Source organism: Mustelus asterias, chromosome 6, assembly GCF_964213995.1.
Source record: "Mustelus asterias chromosome 6, sMusAst1.hap1.1, whole genome shotgun sequence".
NCBI classification, from domain to species: Eukaryota; Metazoa; Chordata; class Chondrichthyes; order Carcharhiniformes; family Triakidae; genus Mustelus; species Mustelus asterias.
In genome coordinates, this window is record NC_135806.1 from 146,831,630 (window position 1) to 146,851,439 (window position 19,810).

The 19,810-nt window shown below is 46.8% G+C and overlaps 1 protein-coding gene across 1 annotated transcript in view; it reads left to right on the plus strand.

Annotated features, from left to right (window-relative positions):
* wdr70 (WD repeat domain 70) overlaps positions 1–19,810 on the plus strand; it is a 176,051-nt gene that overhangs the window by 46,876 nt on the left and 109,365 nt on the right. The window contains exon 3 of the mRNA XM_078213899.1: positions 18,140–18,314. Coding sequence (XP_078070025.1) covers positions 18,140–18,314 — 175 coding nt within the window. The remainder of the gene's footprint in view (positions 1–18,139; positions 18,315–19,810) is intronic.

Consider the following 19,810-nt stretch of genomic DNA (forward strand, 5'->3'; position numbering starts at 1 on the left):
TCCAAGCTTTTCCCTGCAGCCCTTTTTAAACAAAGGCACAACATTCGGCACCCTCCAATCTTCAGGCACCTCACCCGTGACTATCGATGATTCAAATATCTCGGCTAGGGGACCCGCAATTTCCTCCCGAGCCTCCTACAATGTCCTGGGATACACTTCATCAGGTCCCGGGGATTTATCTACCTTGATGAGCTTTAAGACTTCCAGCACCACCACCTCTGTAATATATACACTCCTCAAGACATCACCATTTATTTCCCCAAGTTTCTAATATCCATGCTTTTCTCAACAGTAAATACTGATGAGAAATATTCATTTAGGATTTCACCCATCTCTTGTGGATCCACACACACATGATTGCAGGTTTGGCAGAAATGCAGTTTTTGACCTGGCAACTTTGTCAGTCATATCTTTTTCTATTCATTTGTGGACATGGGTGTCGCTGGCTGGCCAGCATTTATTGCCCATCCCTAGTTGCCCTTGGAGGGTAGTTGAGAGTCATCCACATTGCTGTGGGTCTGGAGTCACATGTAGGCCAGATCAGGTAAGGATGGCAGATTTCCTTCCCTGAAGGATATGAATGAACCAGATGGGTTTTTCCGACAATCGACAATGGTTTCATGGTCATCAGTAGATTCGCAGTTCCAGATACTTTTTATTGAATTCCAATTCCACCACCTGTCATAGAATATAGAACATTACAGAGCAGTACAGGCCCTTCGGCCCTCGATGTTGCGCTGACCAGTGAAACCAATCTAAAGCCCCTCTAATCTACATGTCATGGTGGGATTTGAACCTGGGTCCCCAGAACATTAGCTGATAATACCACTAGGCCATCACATCCCCTGTTGTTGTTGTTTCACTGATGGATTCATAACTCAAGGTATTTCTGATCTCAAATAGCTTATAAGATGGTAGCAGAGAATATTATGATCAAAGTGTAGGTAATCTAATATTATTAACATAGAAGACAGGAGCAGGAGGAGGCCGTTTGATAAAGATAAGTGGAAAAGTGAATCGTGTGGAGGACGGAGAAGATCTGCAGAGAGATTTGGACAGGCTGAGTGAGTGGGCGAGGATATGGCAAATGGAGTATAACGTTGAGAAATGCGAGGTTATACACTTTGGAGGAAATAATAACAAATGGGATTACTATCTCAATGGAAACAAATAAAAAGTACCGAAGGAAAGTGGAGGATTTTCAAGGAATGTTTGTCTGGAGCTCTGCATGACAACGTTCCGATGAGACAGGGGGGTGTTGGTAGGGTACGGGAACCGTGGTGCACGAAGGTTGTGATGAACCTGGTGAATAAGAAAAGAGAGGCGTACAGAAGGTTCAGAGAGCTAGGAGGTGTTAAGGATTTAGAGGAGTATACGGGATGTAGGAAGGAGCTTAAGAAGGAAATTAGGAGAGCGAGAAGGGGTCATGAGAAGACCTTGGCGGGTAAGATTAAGGAGAATCCCAAGGCTTTCTACAAATATGTCAAGAGTAAAAGGATGAGATGTGAAGGCATAGGACCCTTAAAAGGTGAAGGGGGAAAAGTTTGTGCGGAACCGTTAGAAATGGCGGAGCTGCTTAATGAATACTTTACTACAGGAAGTAGTTGATGCCAAAACACTGAATGTATTCGAGAGGCAGCTAGATTTTGCACTTGGGGCGAATGGGATCGAAGGTTATGGGGAAGAAAGCAGGATTAGGCTATTGAGTTGGATGATCAGCCATGATCGTAAGGAATGGTGGAGCAGGCTCGAAGGGTCAAACATAAGAACATAAGAAATAGGAGCAGGAGTAGGCCATCTAGCCCCTCGAGCCTGCCCCGCCATTCAATAAGATCATGGCTGATCTGACGTGGATCAGTACCACTTACCCGCCTGATCCCCATAACCCTTAATTCCCTTACCGATCAGGAATCCATCCATCCGCGCTTTAAACATATTCAGCGAGGTAGCCTCCACCACCTCAGTGGGCAGAGAATTCCAGAGATTCACCACCCTCTGGGAGAAGAAGTTCCTCCTCAACTCTGTCTTAAACCGACCCCCCTTTATTTTGAGGCTGTGTCCCCTAGTTTTAACTTCCTTACTAAGTGGAAAGAATCTCTCCGCCTCCACCCTATCCAGCCCCCGCATTATCTTATAAGTCTCCATAAGATCCCCCCTCATCCTTCTAAACTCCAACGAGTACAAACCCAATCTCCTCAGCCTCTCCTCATAATCCAAACCCCTCATCTCCGGTATCAACCTGGTGAACCTTCTCTGCACTCCCTCCAATGCCAATACATCCTTCCTCATATAAGGGGACCAATACTGCACACAGTATTCCAGCTGCGGCCTCACCAATGCCCTGTACAGGTGCATCAAGACATCCCTGCTTTTATATTCTATCCCCCTCGCAATATAGGCCAACATCCCATTTGCCTTCTTGATCACCTGTTGTACCTGCAGACTGGGCTTTTGCGTCTCATGCACAAGGACCCCCAGGTCCCTTTGCACGGTAGCATGTTTTAATTTGTTTCCATTGAGATAGTAATCCCATTTGTTATTATTTCCTCCAAAGTGTATAACCTCGCATTTCTCAACGTTATACTCCATTTGCCATATCCTCGCCCACTCACTCAGCCTGTCCAAATCTCTCTGCAGATCTTCTCCGTCCTCCACACGATTCACTTTTCCACTTATCTTTGTGTCGTCTGCAAACTTCGTTACCCTACACTCCGTCCCCTCCTCCAGATCATCTATATAAATGGTAAATAGTTGCGGCCCGAGTACCGATCCCTGCGGCACGCCACTAGTTACCTTCCTCCAACCGGAAAAACACCCATTTATTCCGACTCTTTGCTTCCTGTCGGATAGCCAGTCCCCAATCCACTTTAACACACTACCCCCAACTCCGTGTGCCCTAATCTTCTTCAGCAGCCTTTTATGGGGCACCTTATCAAACGCCTTTTGGAAATCCAAAAACACCGCATCCACCGGTTCTCCTCCATCAACCGCCCTAGTCACATCTTCATAAAAATCCAACATGTTCGTCAAGCACGACTTTCCCCTCATGAATCCATGCTGCGTCTGATTGATCGAATCATTTCTATCCAGATGCCCTGCTATCTCCTCTTTAATAATGGATTCCAGCATTTTCCCTACTACAGACGTTAAGCTGACCGGCCTATAGTTACCCGCCTTTTGTCTCCTTCCTTTTTTAAACAGCGGCGTAACATTAGCCGTTTTCCAATCAACCGGCACTACCCCAGAATGCAACGAGTTTTGATAAATAATCACTAACGCATCCACTATTACCTCTGACATTTCTTTCAATACCCTGGGATGCATTCCATCCGGACCCGGGGACTTGTCCACCTTCAGTCCCATTAGTCTACCCAGCACTGCCTCTCTGGTAACATTAATTGTATTAAGTATTTCTCCTGCTGCCAACCCTCTATCGTTAGTATTTGGCAAACTATTTGTGTCCTCCACCGTGAAGACCGACACAAAAAACTTATTTAAAGACTCAGCCATATCCTCATTTCCCACTATTAACTCCCCCCTCTCGTCCTCCAAGGGTCCAACATTCACTCTAGCCACTCTATTCCTTTTTATATATTTATAAAAACTTTTACTATCATTTTTTATATTAATTGCTAGCCTAGCTTCATAGTCTATCCTTCCTTTCTTTATCGCTTTCTTAGTCTCTCTTTGTTGTTTCTTAAATTTTTCCCAATCACTTGTTTCTCCACTATTTTTGGCCACTCTGTACGCAGCTGTTTTTATTTTAATACTCTCCTTTATTTCCTTCGTTATCCACGGCTGGTTCTCCCTTTTCTTACAATCCTTGTTTTTTGCTGGAATATATTTTTGCTGAGAACTGAAAAGGATCTCCTTAAAAATCCTCCACTGTTCCTCAGCTATCCTACCTGCCAGCCTGCTCTCCCAGTCTACCTTAACCAATTCATCCCTCATCCTATCATATTTCCCTCTGTTCAAACAGAGGACACTGGTTTGGGACCAAACTTTCTCCTCTTCCATCTGAATCAGAAATTCGACCATATTGTGGTCACTAGACCCAAGAGGGTCCTTCACAATAAGATCCTTAATTCTACCTACCTCGTTACACAATACCAGATCCAAAATAGCTCGTTCCCTCGTCGGTTCCGTAACATGCTATTCAAGGAAACTATCCCGACAGCATTCTAAGAACTCTTCCTCCATTCCACCCTTACCGACTTGAGTCTGCCAGTCAATGTGCATGTTGAAGTCCCCCATGATTATTGCCATTCCGTTTTTACACGCATCCCTTATCTGCTTGTTTATAGCCCTCCCTACCTCAACATTATTATTTGGGGGCCTATATACCACACCTACTAGTGTCTTTCTCCCTCTACTATTCCTCATCTCTACCCATAACGATTCCACGTTTTGTTCCTCAGAGCCTATGTCATCCCTCAGTACTACCCTGATATTATCTCTTATTAATAGCGCGACCCCACCACCTTTTCCTTCCTGTCTATTCTTCCTAAACGCCTGATACCCCTGGATATTCATCTCCCAGTCCTGGTCACCTTTCAGCCACGTTTCTGTAATGGCCACTAGATCGTACCCACTTGTGCTGATTTGCACCATCAACTCATTCACCTTGTTCCGAATGCTTCGTGCATTCAGGCAAAGTGTCCTTATTCCAGCTTTTATCTGGACCCGCTTTGATGAGTCGCGAACACCGTCTCCCTCTACTCCCTTATCTAAATTACCGCCTTCATTCACTTGCACCCTCTCCTCTACCATTAATTTTGTAATTCCCCTTACCCCTGCATCCTCCCCCCCATCCATTAGTTTCTTGATCCTAGTCAACTCTTCTAGCTCCCCTCCCCCCAACCTATCTAGTTTAAATTCTCCCCAGTAGCCTTAGCCAACCTACCGGCCAGGATATTGGTCCCCGTGTGATTCAAGTTCCACCCGTTTTTTGTATACAGATCACCCCTGCCAGATCATCCGCTCTGGATGTCTCCGAGAGTATAGGAGGCATATTAAAAGGGGAGGATAAAGAAATGGATGTCATTGTACACATTGGTGCAAATGATGTCGATAGGAAGAGCAGGGGGATCCTACGAGAGCAAGTCAGGGAGTTGGGAAATAGGCTAAAAAGTAGGGCCTCCAGGGTGGCAATCTCTGGGCTGCTCCCAATGCCTAGGGCCAGTGAGGCTAGGAATAGGGAGATAGTACAATTGAACGCTTGGCTAAAGGACTGGTCCAAGAGGTAGGGCTTCATATTCCTGGATCACTGGGAAGTTTTCAAGAGAGGAGGGCACCTGTACAAGAAGGACGGGTCACAACTAAATTGGAAGGGCACGAATATCCTGGCTGGGAGTTTTGCTAGTGCAGTTCGGGGGGGTTTAAACTAGTATGGCAGAGGGGTGGGGATCAAACAATTAGGTCTACAAGTGTCGAGGCTGGGGACAAGCCTGGGGCCAGGACAAGGCTGGCAAAGAAGAAGAGTACTCTGGGGGAGGATGACCTCACTGGGCCTGGAGGTCTGGAGTGCATCTACTTCAATGCAAGGAGCGTAGCAGGTAAGACAGATGAACTTAGGGCCTTAATGCTTACGAGGAATTTGGATGTGGTTGCGGTGACACAGACTTGGTTGAAAGAGGGACAGGACTGGCAACAAAATATTCCGGGATACAAGTGTTTTAGGCGAGACAGAGGAAGGGCCAAAAGAGGTGGGGGAGTACAGTATTAGTTAGAGAACATATTACAGCGGTGCAGAGGGAGGACAATTCAGAGGGGTCACTGTGGGTGGAGCTCAGAAACAGGAAGGGCGCAGTCACTATGTTGGGTGTATACTACAGGCCCCCCAACAGCCCAAGGGAAGTGGAAGAACGGATATAAGACCATAAGACATAGGAGCGGAAGTAAGGCCATTCGGCCCATCGAGTCCACTCCACCATTCAATCATGGTTGATTTCAACTCCATTTACCCGCTCTCTCCCCATAGCCCTTAATTCCTCGAGAAATCAAGAATTTATCAATTTCTGTCTTGAAGACGCTCAACGTCTCGGCCTCCACAGCCCTCTGTGGCAATGAATTCCACAGACCCACCACTCTCTGGCTGAAGAAATTTCTCCTCATCTCTGTTCTAAAGTGACTCCCTTTTATTCTAAGGCTGTGCCCCCGCGTCCTAGTCTCCCCTGTTAATGGAAACAACTTCCCTACGTCCATCCTATCTAAGCCGTTCATTATCTTGTAAGTTTCTATCAGATCTCCCCTCAACCTCCTAAACTCCAATGAATATAATCCCACGATCCTCAGACGTTCATCGTATGTCAGGCCTACCATTCCTGGGATCATCCGTGTGAATCTCCGCTGGACCCGCTCCAGTGCCAGTATGTCCTTCCTGAGGTGTGGGGCCCAAAATTGCTCACAGTACTCCAAATGGGGCCTAACCAGTGCTTTATAAAGCCTCAGAAGTACATCCCTGCTTTTGTATTCCAAGCCTCTTGAGATAAATGACAACATTACATTTGCTTTCTTAATTACGGACTCAACCTGCAAGTTTACCTTTAGAGAATCCTGGACTAGGACTCCCAAGTCCCTTTGCACTTTAGCATTATGAATTTTGTCACCGTTTGGAAAATAGTCCATGCCTCTATTCTTTTTTCCAAAGTGTACGACCTCGCACTTGCCCACGTTGAATTTCATCAGCCACTTCTTGGACCACTCTCCTAAACTGTCTAAATCTATGTCAGGAGATACTGGATAGGTGCAGGAAAAATAGGGTTGTTGTCGTGGGAGACTTCAATTTCCCTGGTATAGACTGGAAATCGCGTAGGGCTGGGAGTCTGAATGGGGAGGCATTTATAAAATGTGTACAGGAAGGTTCTTTGGAACAATATGTTGATAGCCCGAGTAGAGAGGGGGCTATACTGGACCTAGTACTGGGGAATGAGCCCGGTCAGGTCTTCAAAGTTTCGGTAGGGGAACATGTGGCAAATAGTGACCACAATTCTGTTAGCTTTAGGATAGTGATGGAAAAGGATGAGTGGTGTCCCAAGGGTAAGGTGTTGGATTGGGGGAAGGCTAACTTTAGTGAGATCAGGCAGAAATTGGCAGCTGTTGATTGGGAGAGGCTGTTTGAGGGTAAATGCACATCTGGCATGTGGGAGTCTTTTAAGGTACAGTTGTTCGGGCTGCAGGATAGGCATGTGCCTGTAAAAAAGAAGGATAGGAAGGGTAGGATTCGAGAACCGTGGATAACCAGGGAAATTGAGGGATTGGTCAAAAAGAAAAGAGAGGCGTACGTTAGGTCCAGGCAGCTAAAAACGGAGAGAGCTCTGGAGGAATACAAAGAAAATAGGAAAGAACTCAAACGAGGAATTAGAAGGGCAAAAAGGGGTCACAAAATGTCCTTGGCAGACAGGATTAAGGAGAATCCCAAGGCATTTTATTCATACGTTAGGAACAAAAGGGTTGTCAGGGAAAAATCGGACCTCTCGGGGACAAAAGTGGGGAATTATGCTTGGAGTCCAAAGAAGTAGGGGAGATCCTGAATGAATACTTTGCGTCGGTATTCACAAAGGAGCGGAATGTGTTGACCGGGAGTGTCTCGGAGGGGAGTGTTGACCCGTTAGAGAAAACCACCATTACAAGGGAGGAAGTGTTAGGTTTTTTGGGGAATATAAAGACTGACAAATCCCCAGGGCCTGATGGAATCTATCCAAGGCTGCTCAGGGAGACGAGAGATGAAATTGCTGGGCTTCTGACGCAAATCTTTGTCTCGTCACTGGACACAGGTGAGGTCCCAGAGGATTGGAGGATAGCTAATGTGGTCCCGTTATTTAAGAAGAGTAGGAAGGATAACCCGGGAAATTCTAGGCCGGTGAGCTTGACGTCCATGGTCGGGAAGTTGTTGGAGAGGATTCTTAGAGATAGGATGTATGTGCATTTAGAAAGGAATAAACTCATTCACGATAGTCAGCATGGTTTTGTGAGAGGGAGGTCATGCCTCACTAACCTGGTGGAGTTTTTTGAAGAAGTGACCAGAATGGTTGACGAGGGAAGGGCTGTGGATGTCGTCCATATGGACTTTAGTAAAGCGTTTGACCTCATGGTAGGTTTGTGCAAAAGGTTGGATCTCATGGGATAAAGGGGGAGGTGGCTAAATGGGTGGAGAACTGGCTTGGTCACAGAAGACAGAGGGTGGTAATGGAAGGGTCTTTTTCCGGCTGGATGCCTGTGACTAGTGGTGTTCCGCAGGGCTCTGTATTGGGACCTCTGCTGTTTGTGATTTATATAAACGATCTGGAAGAAGGTGTAACTGGGGTGATCAGTAAGTTTGCGGACGACACGAAAATGGCTGGACTTGAAGATAGTGAGGAACATTGTCGGAGGCTACAGAAGGATATAGATAGGCTGGAAATTTGGGCAAAGAAATGGCAGATGGAGTTCCATCCTGATAAATGCGAAGTGATGCATTTTGGTAGAACTAACGTCGGGGGGAGCTATACGATAAATGGCAGGACCATAAAGGGTGTAGATACTCAGAGGGACCTGAGTGTGCAAGTCCACAGATCCTTGAAGGTGACGTCACAGGTGGAGAAGGTTTTGAATAAGGCATATGGCATGCTTGCCTTTATAAGACGGGGCATAGAGTATAAAAGTTGAGGTCTGGTGTTGCAGTTGTATAGAACGTTGGTTCAGCCGCATTTGGAATATTGCGCCCAGTTCTGGTCACCACACTACCAGAAGGACGTGGAGGCTTTAGAGAGAGCGCAGAGGAGGTTTACCAGGATGTTACCAGGTATGGAGGGGCTTAGTTATGAGGAGAGATTGGGTAAACTCGGGTTGTTCTCACTGGAAAGATGGAGGATGAGGGGGGACCTAATAGAGGTGTATAAAATTATGAAAGGCATAGATAGGGTAACGGTGGGATACTTTTTCCCTGGTCGGTGGTGACGTTCGCAAGGGGTCATAGGTTCAAGGTGAGGGGGTGGGGGAGATTTAACACGGATATCAGAAGGACGTATTTTACACAGAGGGTGGTGGGGGCCTGGAATGCGCTGCTGGGCAAAGTGTTGGAGGTGGACACACTGGGAACGTTTAAGACTTATCTGGATAGCCACATGAACGGAGTGGGAATGGAGGGATACAAAAGAATGGTCTAGTTTGGACCAGGGAGCGGCACGGGCTTGGAGGGCCGAAGGGCCTGTTCCTGTGCTGTATTGTTCTTTGTTCTAATTCTTGCCTAATCGCATCATAATTACCTCTCCCCCAATTATAAACCTTGCTCTGCCGAACAGCCCTATCCCTCTCCATTGCAATAACATAGAAAAACTACAGCACAAACAGCCCTTCGGCCCACAAGTTGTGCCGAACACATCCCAACCTTCTCGACCTACCTATAACCCTCCATCCTATTACGCTCCATGTACTCATCCAGGAGCCTTTTAAAAGACCCTATTGAGTTTGCCTCCACCACCACTGACGGCAGCCGATTCCACTCGCCCACCACCCTCTGTGTGAAAAACGTACCCCTAACATCTCCCCTGTACTTACCCCCCAGCACCCTAAACCTGTGTCCTCTCGTAGCAGCCATTTCCACCCTGTGAAAAAGCCTCTTGAGAGTCCACCCGATCTATGCCTCTCAACATCTTATATACCTCTATTAGGTCTCCTCTCATCCTTCGTCTCTCCAAGGAGAAAAGACCGAGCTCCCTCAGCCTATCCTCATAAGGCATGCCACTCAATCCAGGCAACGTTCTTGTAAATCTCCTCTGCACCCTTTCAATCTTTTCCACATCCTTCCTGCAGTGAGGTGACCAGAACTGAGCACAGTACTCCAAGTGGGGTCTGACGAGGGTCTTATATCGCTGCATCATTATCCTCGGACTCCTAAACTCAATCCCTCGATTGATAAAGGCCAGCACACCATACGCCTTCTTAACCACCCCCTCCACCTGCGGGGCCGATTTTAGAGTGCTATGGACCCGGACCCCAAGGTCCTTCTGATCCTCTACCGTACTAAGAGTCTTTCCCTTTATATTGTACTCCTTCATCCCATTTGACCTGCCAAAATGGACCACTACCCATTTATCTGGGTTGAAGTCCATCTGCCACTTCTCCGCCCAGTCTTGCATCCTATCTATGTCCCTCTGTAACTTCTGATATCCCTCCAGACTATCCACAACCCCACCAACCTTCGTGCCGTCGGCAAACGTACCAACCCGTCCCTCCGCATCCTCATCCAGGTCATTTATGAAAATGACAAACAGCAAGGGTCCCAGAACAGATCCCTGGGGCACACCACTGGTGACCGACCTCCATTTAGAAAAAGACCCATCTATACCCACTCTCTGCCTCCTTTGGTCAAGTCAGTTCTGGATCCACAGGGCAGCAGCCCCTTGGATCCCATGCCCTCTCTCCTTTTCTAGAAGCCTTGCATTGGGGACCTTATCGAACGCCTTGCTAAAATCCATATAAACCACATCTACCGCTTTCCCTTCATCAATGTGTTTAGTCACATTTTCGAAGAACTCTACCAGGCTCGTAAGGCACGATCTGCCTTTGACAAAGCCATGCTGAGTATTCTTGAGCATACTAAACCTCTCTAAATGTTCATAAATCTTGTCCCTCAGGATCTTCTCCATCAGCTTACCAACCACTGAGGTTAGACTCACCGGTCGGTAATTTCCTGGGCTATCCCTATTCCCCTTCTTGAAAATAGGAACCACATCCGCAATCCTCCGGCGCCTCTCCCGTCTCCATCGATGACGCAAAGATCATCGCCAGAGGCTCTGCAATCTCTTCCCTTGCCTCCCACAGTAACCTGGGGTACATCCCATCCGGATCCGGCGACTTATCTATCTTGATGTCATTCAAAGATTCCAGCACAACCTCTTTCTTAAAGTCCACATACTCAATCTTTTCAGTCCACCGCAAGCCCACAGTACATCCACCCATGTCCTTCTCCTCTGTGAAAACCGAGGCAAAATACTCATTAAGCACCTCTGCCATTTCTACTGGTTCTGTACTGATTTTCCTGCCTTCACCTTTTATAGGCCCTATTCCTTCACGTCTCATCCTTTTACTCTTCACATATTTATAGAACGCCTTAGCGTTTTCCTTAATTCTACCTGCCAAGGCCTTCTCGTGACCCCTTCTGGCCCTCCTAATTTCCTTCTTTAGTCCCTTCCTACAAGCCGCATTCTCATCTCGATCCCTATCTTCGCCAAGCTCTCTGAACCTTTTGTACGCTTTCCTTTTCTTCTCGACTAGGTCCCGCACAGCTTTCGTGCACCACGGTTCCTTTAACCTACCAACTCCTCCCTGTCTGCTCGGAACATTGTCCTGTAGAACCCTAGACAGACATGACCACATGTTTTGTCTTGGCTCTCAGCTTCCAGCCTGGCTCCCTAAATTCCTGTTTTAAATCCCCGTCTCTTCTCTTACCTATGTCGTCGGTACCAATGTGTACCACGACTTGTGACTGTTCCCCCTCCCCCTTAAGAATCCAGAAAACACGGTCCGAGACGTCACAGACCCTGGCATCTGGGAGGCAACATACCATCCGTGAGTCTCTTTTGCTGCCACAGAACATCCTATCTATCCCTCTCACTAACGAGTCCCCAATAACTATTGCCCTCCCGCTCTCCCTCTTACCCTCCAGAGCCACAGGGACGGACTCAGTGCTGGAGATCCGCTCACTGCGGCTCACCACTGGTATGTCGTCTCCCTCAACTGCATCCAAAGCGGAATACTTGTTGCTGAGGGGAACGACCACAGGGGATCCCTGCACTGACTGCTTCCTCCCAGCCCCTCTCACTGTCACCCATCTATTTTCCTTTCCTTAACTATATCCAGGAAGCTTCTGTCTATGGCCACCTCTGCGTCCCTGATGATCCTACGTTCATTCAACTCCAGCTCCAGTTCCCTAACACAGTTTTGGAGGAGCTGCAGATGGGTGCACTTCCCACAGGTGTAATCAGCAGGGACACTGACGGCGTCCCTCACCTCAAACATACTGCAAGAGGAACATTGCACTGCCTTCACACCCATCCCCTCTACATACCTTGCCAATACCACTAGCGGATAGAGTTGCTCCAATGGAACAATGAGCTATTTTCCCCCCCTTTTCCTCGGAATCCACACGGATTAAACTCAAGATTTGCAATTGAAGAGACAACAAAATGATTTAAACTTACCCCGCCTCACCCTTTCTGCCTAAGCCCTTGGAGCCAAAGCCCTTACAGCTCTCACTCTGCTCCCTGCTTACTCCACTGCCCGCTACAACGCTGCCCGCTCAAAAGTGCAGCCTGCTTTTAAACCCACCAAACAACCTTCCCAGGCCTCTCCTGGGCCTACTTCTGGTTTTGGAAAAAACCTCCGATTTTAAACACAAAAATCACTGAAAAATAAATAAATAAATCAAGTGTAGAAACAAACTCTCTTACCCTCAGCCTGCTCCTGTGGAACAGTGAGGCTGAAACCTCCAAGCTAAGCCCTTTTTAAACCCACCAAAAACCTTCTCAGGCCTGCAATGCAGGTGGAGAAGGTAGTCAAGAAAGCATACGACATGCTTGCCTTCATTGGCCGGGGCATTGAGTTTAAAAATTGGCAAGTCATGTTGCAGCTTTGTAGAACCTTAGTTAGGCTGTACTTGGAATATAGTGTTCAATTCTGGTCACCACACTACCAGAAGGATTTGGAGGGGGTACAGAAAAGATTCACCAGGATGTTGCCTGGTATGGAGGGCATCAGCTATGAGGAGAAGTTGGCGAAACTTGGTTTGTTCTCACTGGAACAACGGAGGTTGAGGGGCGATGTGATGGAAGTCTACAAGATTATGAGGTACGTGGACAGTGGATAGTCAGAAGCTTTTTCCCAGGGTGGACGAGTCAATTACTATGGGGCACAGGTTTAAGGTGCAAGGGGCAAGATTTAAAGGAGATGTACAAGACAAGTTTTTTACCTGGAGGGTGGTGGGTGCCTGGAACTCGCTGCTAGAGGAGGTAGTGGAAGCAGATACGATAGTGATTTTTAAGAGGCGTCTGGACAAATACATGAATAGGATGGGAATGGAGGGATATGGTCACCTGAAGGGTAGGGGGTTTTACTTAAATCGAGCAGCATGGTCGGTGCAGGCTTGGAGGACCTCTGCTGTAATTTTCTTTGTTCTAACGGGGAGTCTGTATAGGTGGAGTTGAGAAATACCAAGGGGTAAACAACATTAGTGGGTGTCATATATAGAGTCCCAAACTGCAGTGTTGATGTTGGGAATGGCATTAAACACGAAATTAGAGATGCATGTTATAAGATAATATCGGTGATCATGGGTGATTTTAATCTGCACATAGATTGGGCAAATCAAGTTAGCCACAATGCCGTAGAGGAGGAATTCCTGGAGTGTGTACAGGATGGTTTTCTTAGACCATAAGACATTGGAACAGAATTAGGCCACTTGGCCCATTGAGTCTGCTCCACAATTCAATCATGGCTGATATTTTTCTCATCCCCATTCTCCTGCCTTTTTTCCATAACCCCTGATCCCCTATTAATCAAGAACTCACCTATCTCTCTTAAAGACACTCAATGACCTGGCCTCCACAGCCTTTTGCGGCTGAGAGTTCCACAGATTCACCACTCTCTGACTGAAGAAATTCCTCCTCATCTCTGTTTTAAAGGATTGTCCCTTCAGCCTGAGGTTGTACCGCCTGGTTCTAGTTTTTCCTAATAGTGGAAATATCCTCTCCACGTCCATTCTATCCAGGCCTCGCAGTATCCTGTAAGTTTCAATAAGATTCCCCCTCATCCTTCTGAATTCCAACGAGTACAGACCCAGAGCCCTCAACTGCTCCTCATATGACAAACTCTTCATTCCAGGGATCATTCTTCTGAACCTCCTCTGGACCCTTTCCAAGGCCAGCACATCTTTCCTTAGATACAGGGTCCAAAACTGCTCACAATACTCTAAATGGGGTCTGACCAGAGCCTTATGCAGCCTCAGAAGTACATCCCTGCTCTTGTATTCTCGCCCTTGACATGAATGCTAACATTGCATTTGCCTTCCGAACTGCCGACTGAACCTGCACATTAACTTTAAGAGAATCTTGAACAATGACTCCCAAGTCCTTTTGTGTTTCTGATTTCCAAAGCATTTCTCCATTTAGAAAATAGTCTATGCCTCCATTCCTCCTTCCAAAGTGCATAACCTCACACTTTTCCACATTGTATTCCATCTGCCATTTCTTTAGCCACTCTCCTAGCCTGTCCAAGTCCTTCTGCAGCCCCCCTGCTTCCTCAATACTACCTATCCCTCTACATCTCTTTGTAACATCTGCAAACTTAGCAACAGTGCTTTTAGTTCCTTCTTCCAAATCGTTAATGTATAGTGTGAAAAGTTGTGGTCCCAGCACCGATCCCTGAGGCACACCACTAATCACTGGCTGCCATCCTGAAAAAGACCTCTTTATCCCTGCTGTTTGCCTTCTGCCAGTCAACCAATCCTCTTATACATGCCAGGAACGGGCACTCATAGAACATAGAACAGTACAGCACAGTACAGGCCCTTCGGCCCACGATCTTGTGCCAAACCTTTTCCGAAACCAAGATCAAGCTATCCCACTCCCTATCATTCTGGTGTGCTCCATGTGCCGATCCAATAACTGCTTGAAAGTTCCTAAAGTGTCTGACTCCACTATCACAACAGGCAGTCCATTCCACACCCTAACCACTCTCTGAGTAAAGAACCTACCTCGTACATCCCTCCTATGTCTTCCACCATGAACCTTATGGTTATGCCCCCTAGTAACAGCTACATCCACCCGAGGAAATAGTCTCTGAACGTCCACTCTACCTATCCCCCTCATCATCTTATAAACCTCTATTAAGTCGCCTCTCAACCTCCTCCGCTCTAAAGAGAACAGCCCTAGCTCCCTCAACCTTTCCTCATAAGACCTACCCTCCAAACCAGGCGGCATCCTGGTAAATCTCCTCTGCACTCTTTCCAGCGCATCCTTCTTATAGTGAGGTGACCAGAACTGCACACAATATTCCAAATGTGGTCTCACCAAGGTCCTGTACAGTTGCAGCATAACCCCACGGCTCTTAAACTCAAACCCTCTGTTAATAAACGCTAACACACTTAACTTATTTAGCAGTCTCCTATGCGGCACTTTGTCAAAGGCCTTTTGGAAATCAAAATAAATCACGTCCACTGGTTCTCCTTTATCTAACTTCCTTGTTACCTCCTCAAAGAATTCCAACAGCTTTGTCAGACATGATCTCCCCTTGACGAAGCCATGCTGACTCAGTCCGACTTTATCATGCACTTCCAAATACTCTGCGATCTCATCTTTAATAATGGACTCTCAAATCCTGCCAATAACTGAAGTCAGGCTAACCAGCCTATAATTTCCCATCTGCTGCCTCCCTCCCTCCCTTAAACAGCGGTGTTACATTAGCTACTTTCCAGTCCTCTGGTACCCTCCCTGCCTCCAGTGATTCCTGAAAAATCACGACCAATGCCTCCACAATTTCCTCAGCTATCTCTTTGAGAACCTTGTGGTGCAGTACATCCGGTCCAGGTGATTTATCCACCTTCAGACAAAAGGTTTCCCCAGAACCTTCTCCTTAGTGATGGCCAGTGCACTCACCTGTGCCCCCAGACTCTCCTGGAGCTCTGGCATCCCACTGGTGTCTTCCACCGTGAGGACTGATGCAAAGCAACTATTTAGTTCCTCTGCCATTTCTTTGTTTCCTATTATTACGTCTCCAACCTCATTTTCCAGTGGCCCAATGGCTGTTTTTGCTTCTCTTACCTTTTATACATTGAAAAGAAACTCTTCCTATCTTCTTTTATATTACTAGTGAACTTACACTCATATTTCATCTTAGAAACATAGAAAAACTACAGCACAAACAGGCCCTTCGGCCCACAAGTTGTGCCGAACACATCCCTACCTTCTAGACCTACCTATAACCCTCCATCCTATTACGCTCCATGTACTAATCCAGGAGTCTCTTAAAAGATCCGATTGAGTTCGCCTCCACCACCGCTGACGGCAGCCGATTCCACTCGCCCACCACCTTCTGTGTGAAAAACTTCCCCCTTACATCTCCCCTGTACCTACCCCCCAGCACCTTAAACCTGTGTCCTCTCGTAGCAGACATTTCCACCCTGGGAAAAAGCCTCTGAGAGTCCACCCGATCTATGCCTCTCAACATCTTATATACCTCTATTAGGTCTCCTCTCATCCTTCGTCTCTCCAAGGAGAAAAGACCGAGCTCCCTCAGCCTATCCTCACAAGGCATGCCACTCAATCCAGGCAACATCCTTGTAAATCTCCTCTGCACCCTTTCAATCTTTTCCACATCCTTCCTATAGTGAGGCGACCAGAACTGAGCACAGTACTCCAAGTGGGGTCTGACGAGGGTCTTGTATAGCTGCATCATTTTCCCCGGACTCCTAAACTCAATCCCTTGATTGCTTTTTTTGTTGTCCTCTGCTCGCTTTTAAAGGCTTCCCAATCCTCTGGCTTCCCACTAATCCTTGCCACTTTGTATGCCTTTTCTTTTGCTTTTATTCTGTCCTTGACTTCCCTCGTCAGCCATGGCTATCTCGTCCTCCCCTTAGCATGTTTCCTCCTCCGAGGGATGAATTTCTGTTGTGCCTCCCGAATAAGCCCCAAAAACTCATGCCGTTGCTGTTCCACTGTCTTCCCTGCTAGGCTCCCTTTCCAATCGACTCTGGCCAGCTCCTCCTTCATGTCTTTGTAGTTACCTTTATTTAATTGTAATACCGTTACATCTGATTCCATCTTCTCCCTCTCAAACTGCAAGGTAAATTCTGTCATATTGTGGTCACTGCTCCCTAAGAGTTCCTTCACAAGCTCCCTAAATCAAGTCTGCCTCATTACACATCACCAAATCCAGAATTGCCTGTTCCCTCGTCGGCTCCGTCACAAGCTGCTCCAAAAAAACATCTCTTAGACATTCCACAAATTCCTTTTCTTGGGATCCACTACCTACCTGATTTTCCCAGTCCACCTGCAGATTCCTTTTTTATATGCCTTTTCAATCTCCTGATTTATTTTCTGCCCCACATCCTGACTACTGCCTGGGGGCCTGTACATAACTCCCATCAGGGTCTTTTTACCTTTGCGATTCCTCAACTCTACCCACAGAGATTCTATGCCTTCTGATCCTATATCACTTCTTGATATCAATTTAACTTCATTCCTTATTAACAATGCAACCCCGCCCCCTTTGCCCATCTGCCTGTCCTTCCGATAGGACACTTGGATATTTAGATCCCAGCCCTGATCCCCTTGCAGCCACGTCTCTGTGATACCCACAACATCGTACCGGCCAATTTCAATGTGCGGAAGAAGCTCATTTACCTTGTTCTGTATACTGCACGCATTTAGGTACAGCACCCTCAGTCCTACATTGACCACCTCCCATCTCATACTTGTCACCTTTTTTGCTCTGCCTGAGGTTAGATTCCTGCTGCCTTCTATACTCTCTGTTCTATTACGTGGTCTGGAAACTTTACTAACCTCTCCTGGGCTCTCAGCTCCACTAACCTGGACTTCTACCCCCCGCATTTGGCCCATATCCCTCTATACCCATCGTACCCATGTAACTGTCTAAATGCTTTTTCAAAGATAAAATTGTACCCGCCTCTATTACTACCTCTGGCAACTTGTTCCAGACACTCACCGCCCTCTGTATGAACAAATTGCCCCTCTGGACACTTTTGTATCCCTCCCCTCTCACCTTAAACCTATGCCCTCTAGTTTTTGACTCCCCTACCTTTGGGAAAAGATATTGACTATCTACCTTATCTATGCCCCTCATTATTTTATAGACTTCTATAAGGTCACCCGTCAGCCTCCTACGCTCCAGAAAAAAAAGTCCCAGTCTATTCAGCCTATTCAGGGATACAAACGAATGGTCTAGTTGGGCACATGAGCGGCGCAGGCTTGGAGGGCTGAAGGGCCTGTTCCTGTGCTGTATTGTTCTTTGTATTAATGCTGATATCTCTGTAATCTTGCTGATGCCCCTTTGGTGTGGTGAGGGGCAGTAGTGTTGATATTACTGTCCCACTAGTGCGATGAAATGGATGCAACTACTAATTGTTGCTTGTTTGTGGTGTCAGGACAGTACGGACCTGGGACATGAACAACGAGAAGAAACACAAGAATGTTTTTAAGCCACGATCTGTGCAAGGAAAGAGGGTCATTCCAACGACGTGTGTGTACAGCAGGGACGGAAAGTTAATCGCAGCTGCGTGTCAGGATGGTTCCATTCAAGTCTGGGATCGAACCCTGAATGTGAGTGTTGTTTCATTCAACAGCAGCACACGTGTTGCAATCTCTTCATGTGGTCAGGGCAGAGTCCCTGTATTCCTCAATGTCATTGCTGTCAAGAAATCTACCAACTCCTGTTTTGAACGTTATCAATGACTAAGCCTCCGCATTCCTCTTGGGTGGAGAATTCCAAAGACTTACCCCTTGACTGAAGAGATTCCCTTGGTCTCAAATGGCCTACCTCATTCTGAGATTGTGTCCCCTGATCCTCCCAACCAAGGGAAACATCTTTCCTGCTTTATTCCTGCATCTGCCCTGTCAGGCCTTGTAAGAATTTTGTACACTTCAATGACATCACCTCTCATTCTTTGAACCTCTAGAGAATGCAGGCCCATTCTGCTCAATCTTTCCTCATATAACAGTCCTGCCATCCATGGGATTTGTGTTGAACCTTCGTTGTACTCCCTCTGTGACCAGTATATCTTCCTCATGTAAGGAGACCAAAATTGCACACAATACTCCAGGTGTGGCACTCCAGGCTCGATACAATTGCAGCAAGACTTCATTATTTTGATCATCAAATTTCCTTGCAATAAAGGATAACATACCATTTAGAGTCAGAGGTTTACAGCATGGAAACAGGCCCTTCGGCCCAACATGTCCATGCCGCCCTTTTTTTTGAATCCCCTAAACTAATCCCAATTGCCCGCATTTGGCCCATATCCCTCTATACCCATCATACCCATGTAACTATCTAAATGCTTTTTCAAAGATAAAATTGTATCCGCCTCAGCTACTACCTCTGGCAGCTTGTTCCAGACACTCAACACCCTCTGTGTGAAAAAATTGCCCCTCTGGAAAATTTTGTATCTCTCCCCTCTCACATTAAACCTATGCCCTCTAGTTTTAGACTCCCCTACCTTTGGGAAAAGATATTGACTATCTACCTTGTCTATGCCCCTCATTATTTTATAGATCTCTATAAGATCACCCCTCAGCCTCCTACGCTCCAGAGAAAAAAGTCCCAGTCTATCCAGCCTCTCATAGAACATAGAACAGTACAGCACAGAACAGGCCCTTCAGCCCACGATGTTGTGCCGAGCTTTATCTGAAACCAAGATCAAGCTGTCCCACTCCCTATCATCCTGGTGTGCTCCATGTGCCTATCCAATAACCGCTTAAATGTTCCTAAAGTGTCTGACTCCACTATCACTGCAGGCAGTCCATTCCACACCCCAACCACACTCTGCATAAAGAACCTACTTCTGATATCCTTCCTATATCTTCCACCACGAACCCTATAGTTATGCCCCCTTGTAATAGCTCCATCCACCCGAGGAAAGTCTTTGAACGTTCACTCTATCTATCCCCTTCATCATTTTATAAACCTCTATTAAGTCTCCCCTCAGTCTCCTCCGCTCCAGAGAGAACAGCCCTAGCTCCCTCAACCTTTCCTCATAAGACCTACCCTCCAAACCAGGCAGCATCCTGGTAAATCTCCTCTGCACTCTTTCCAGTGC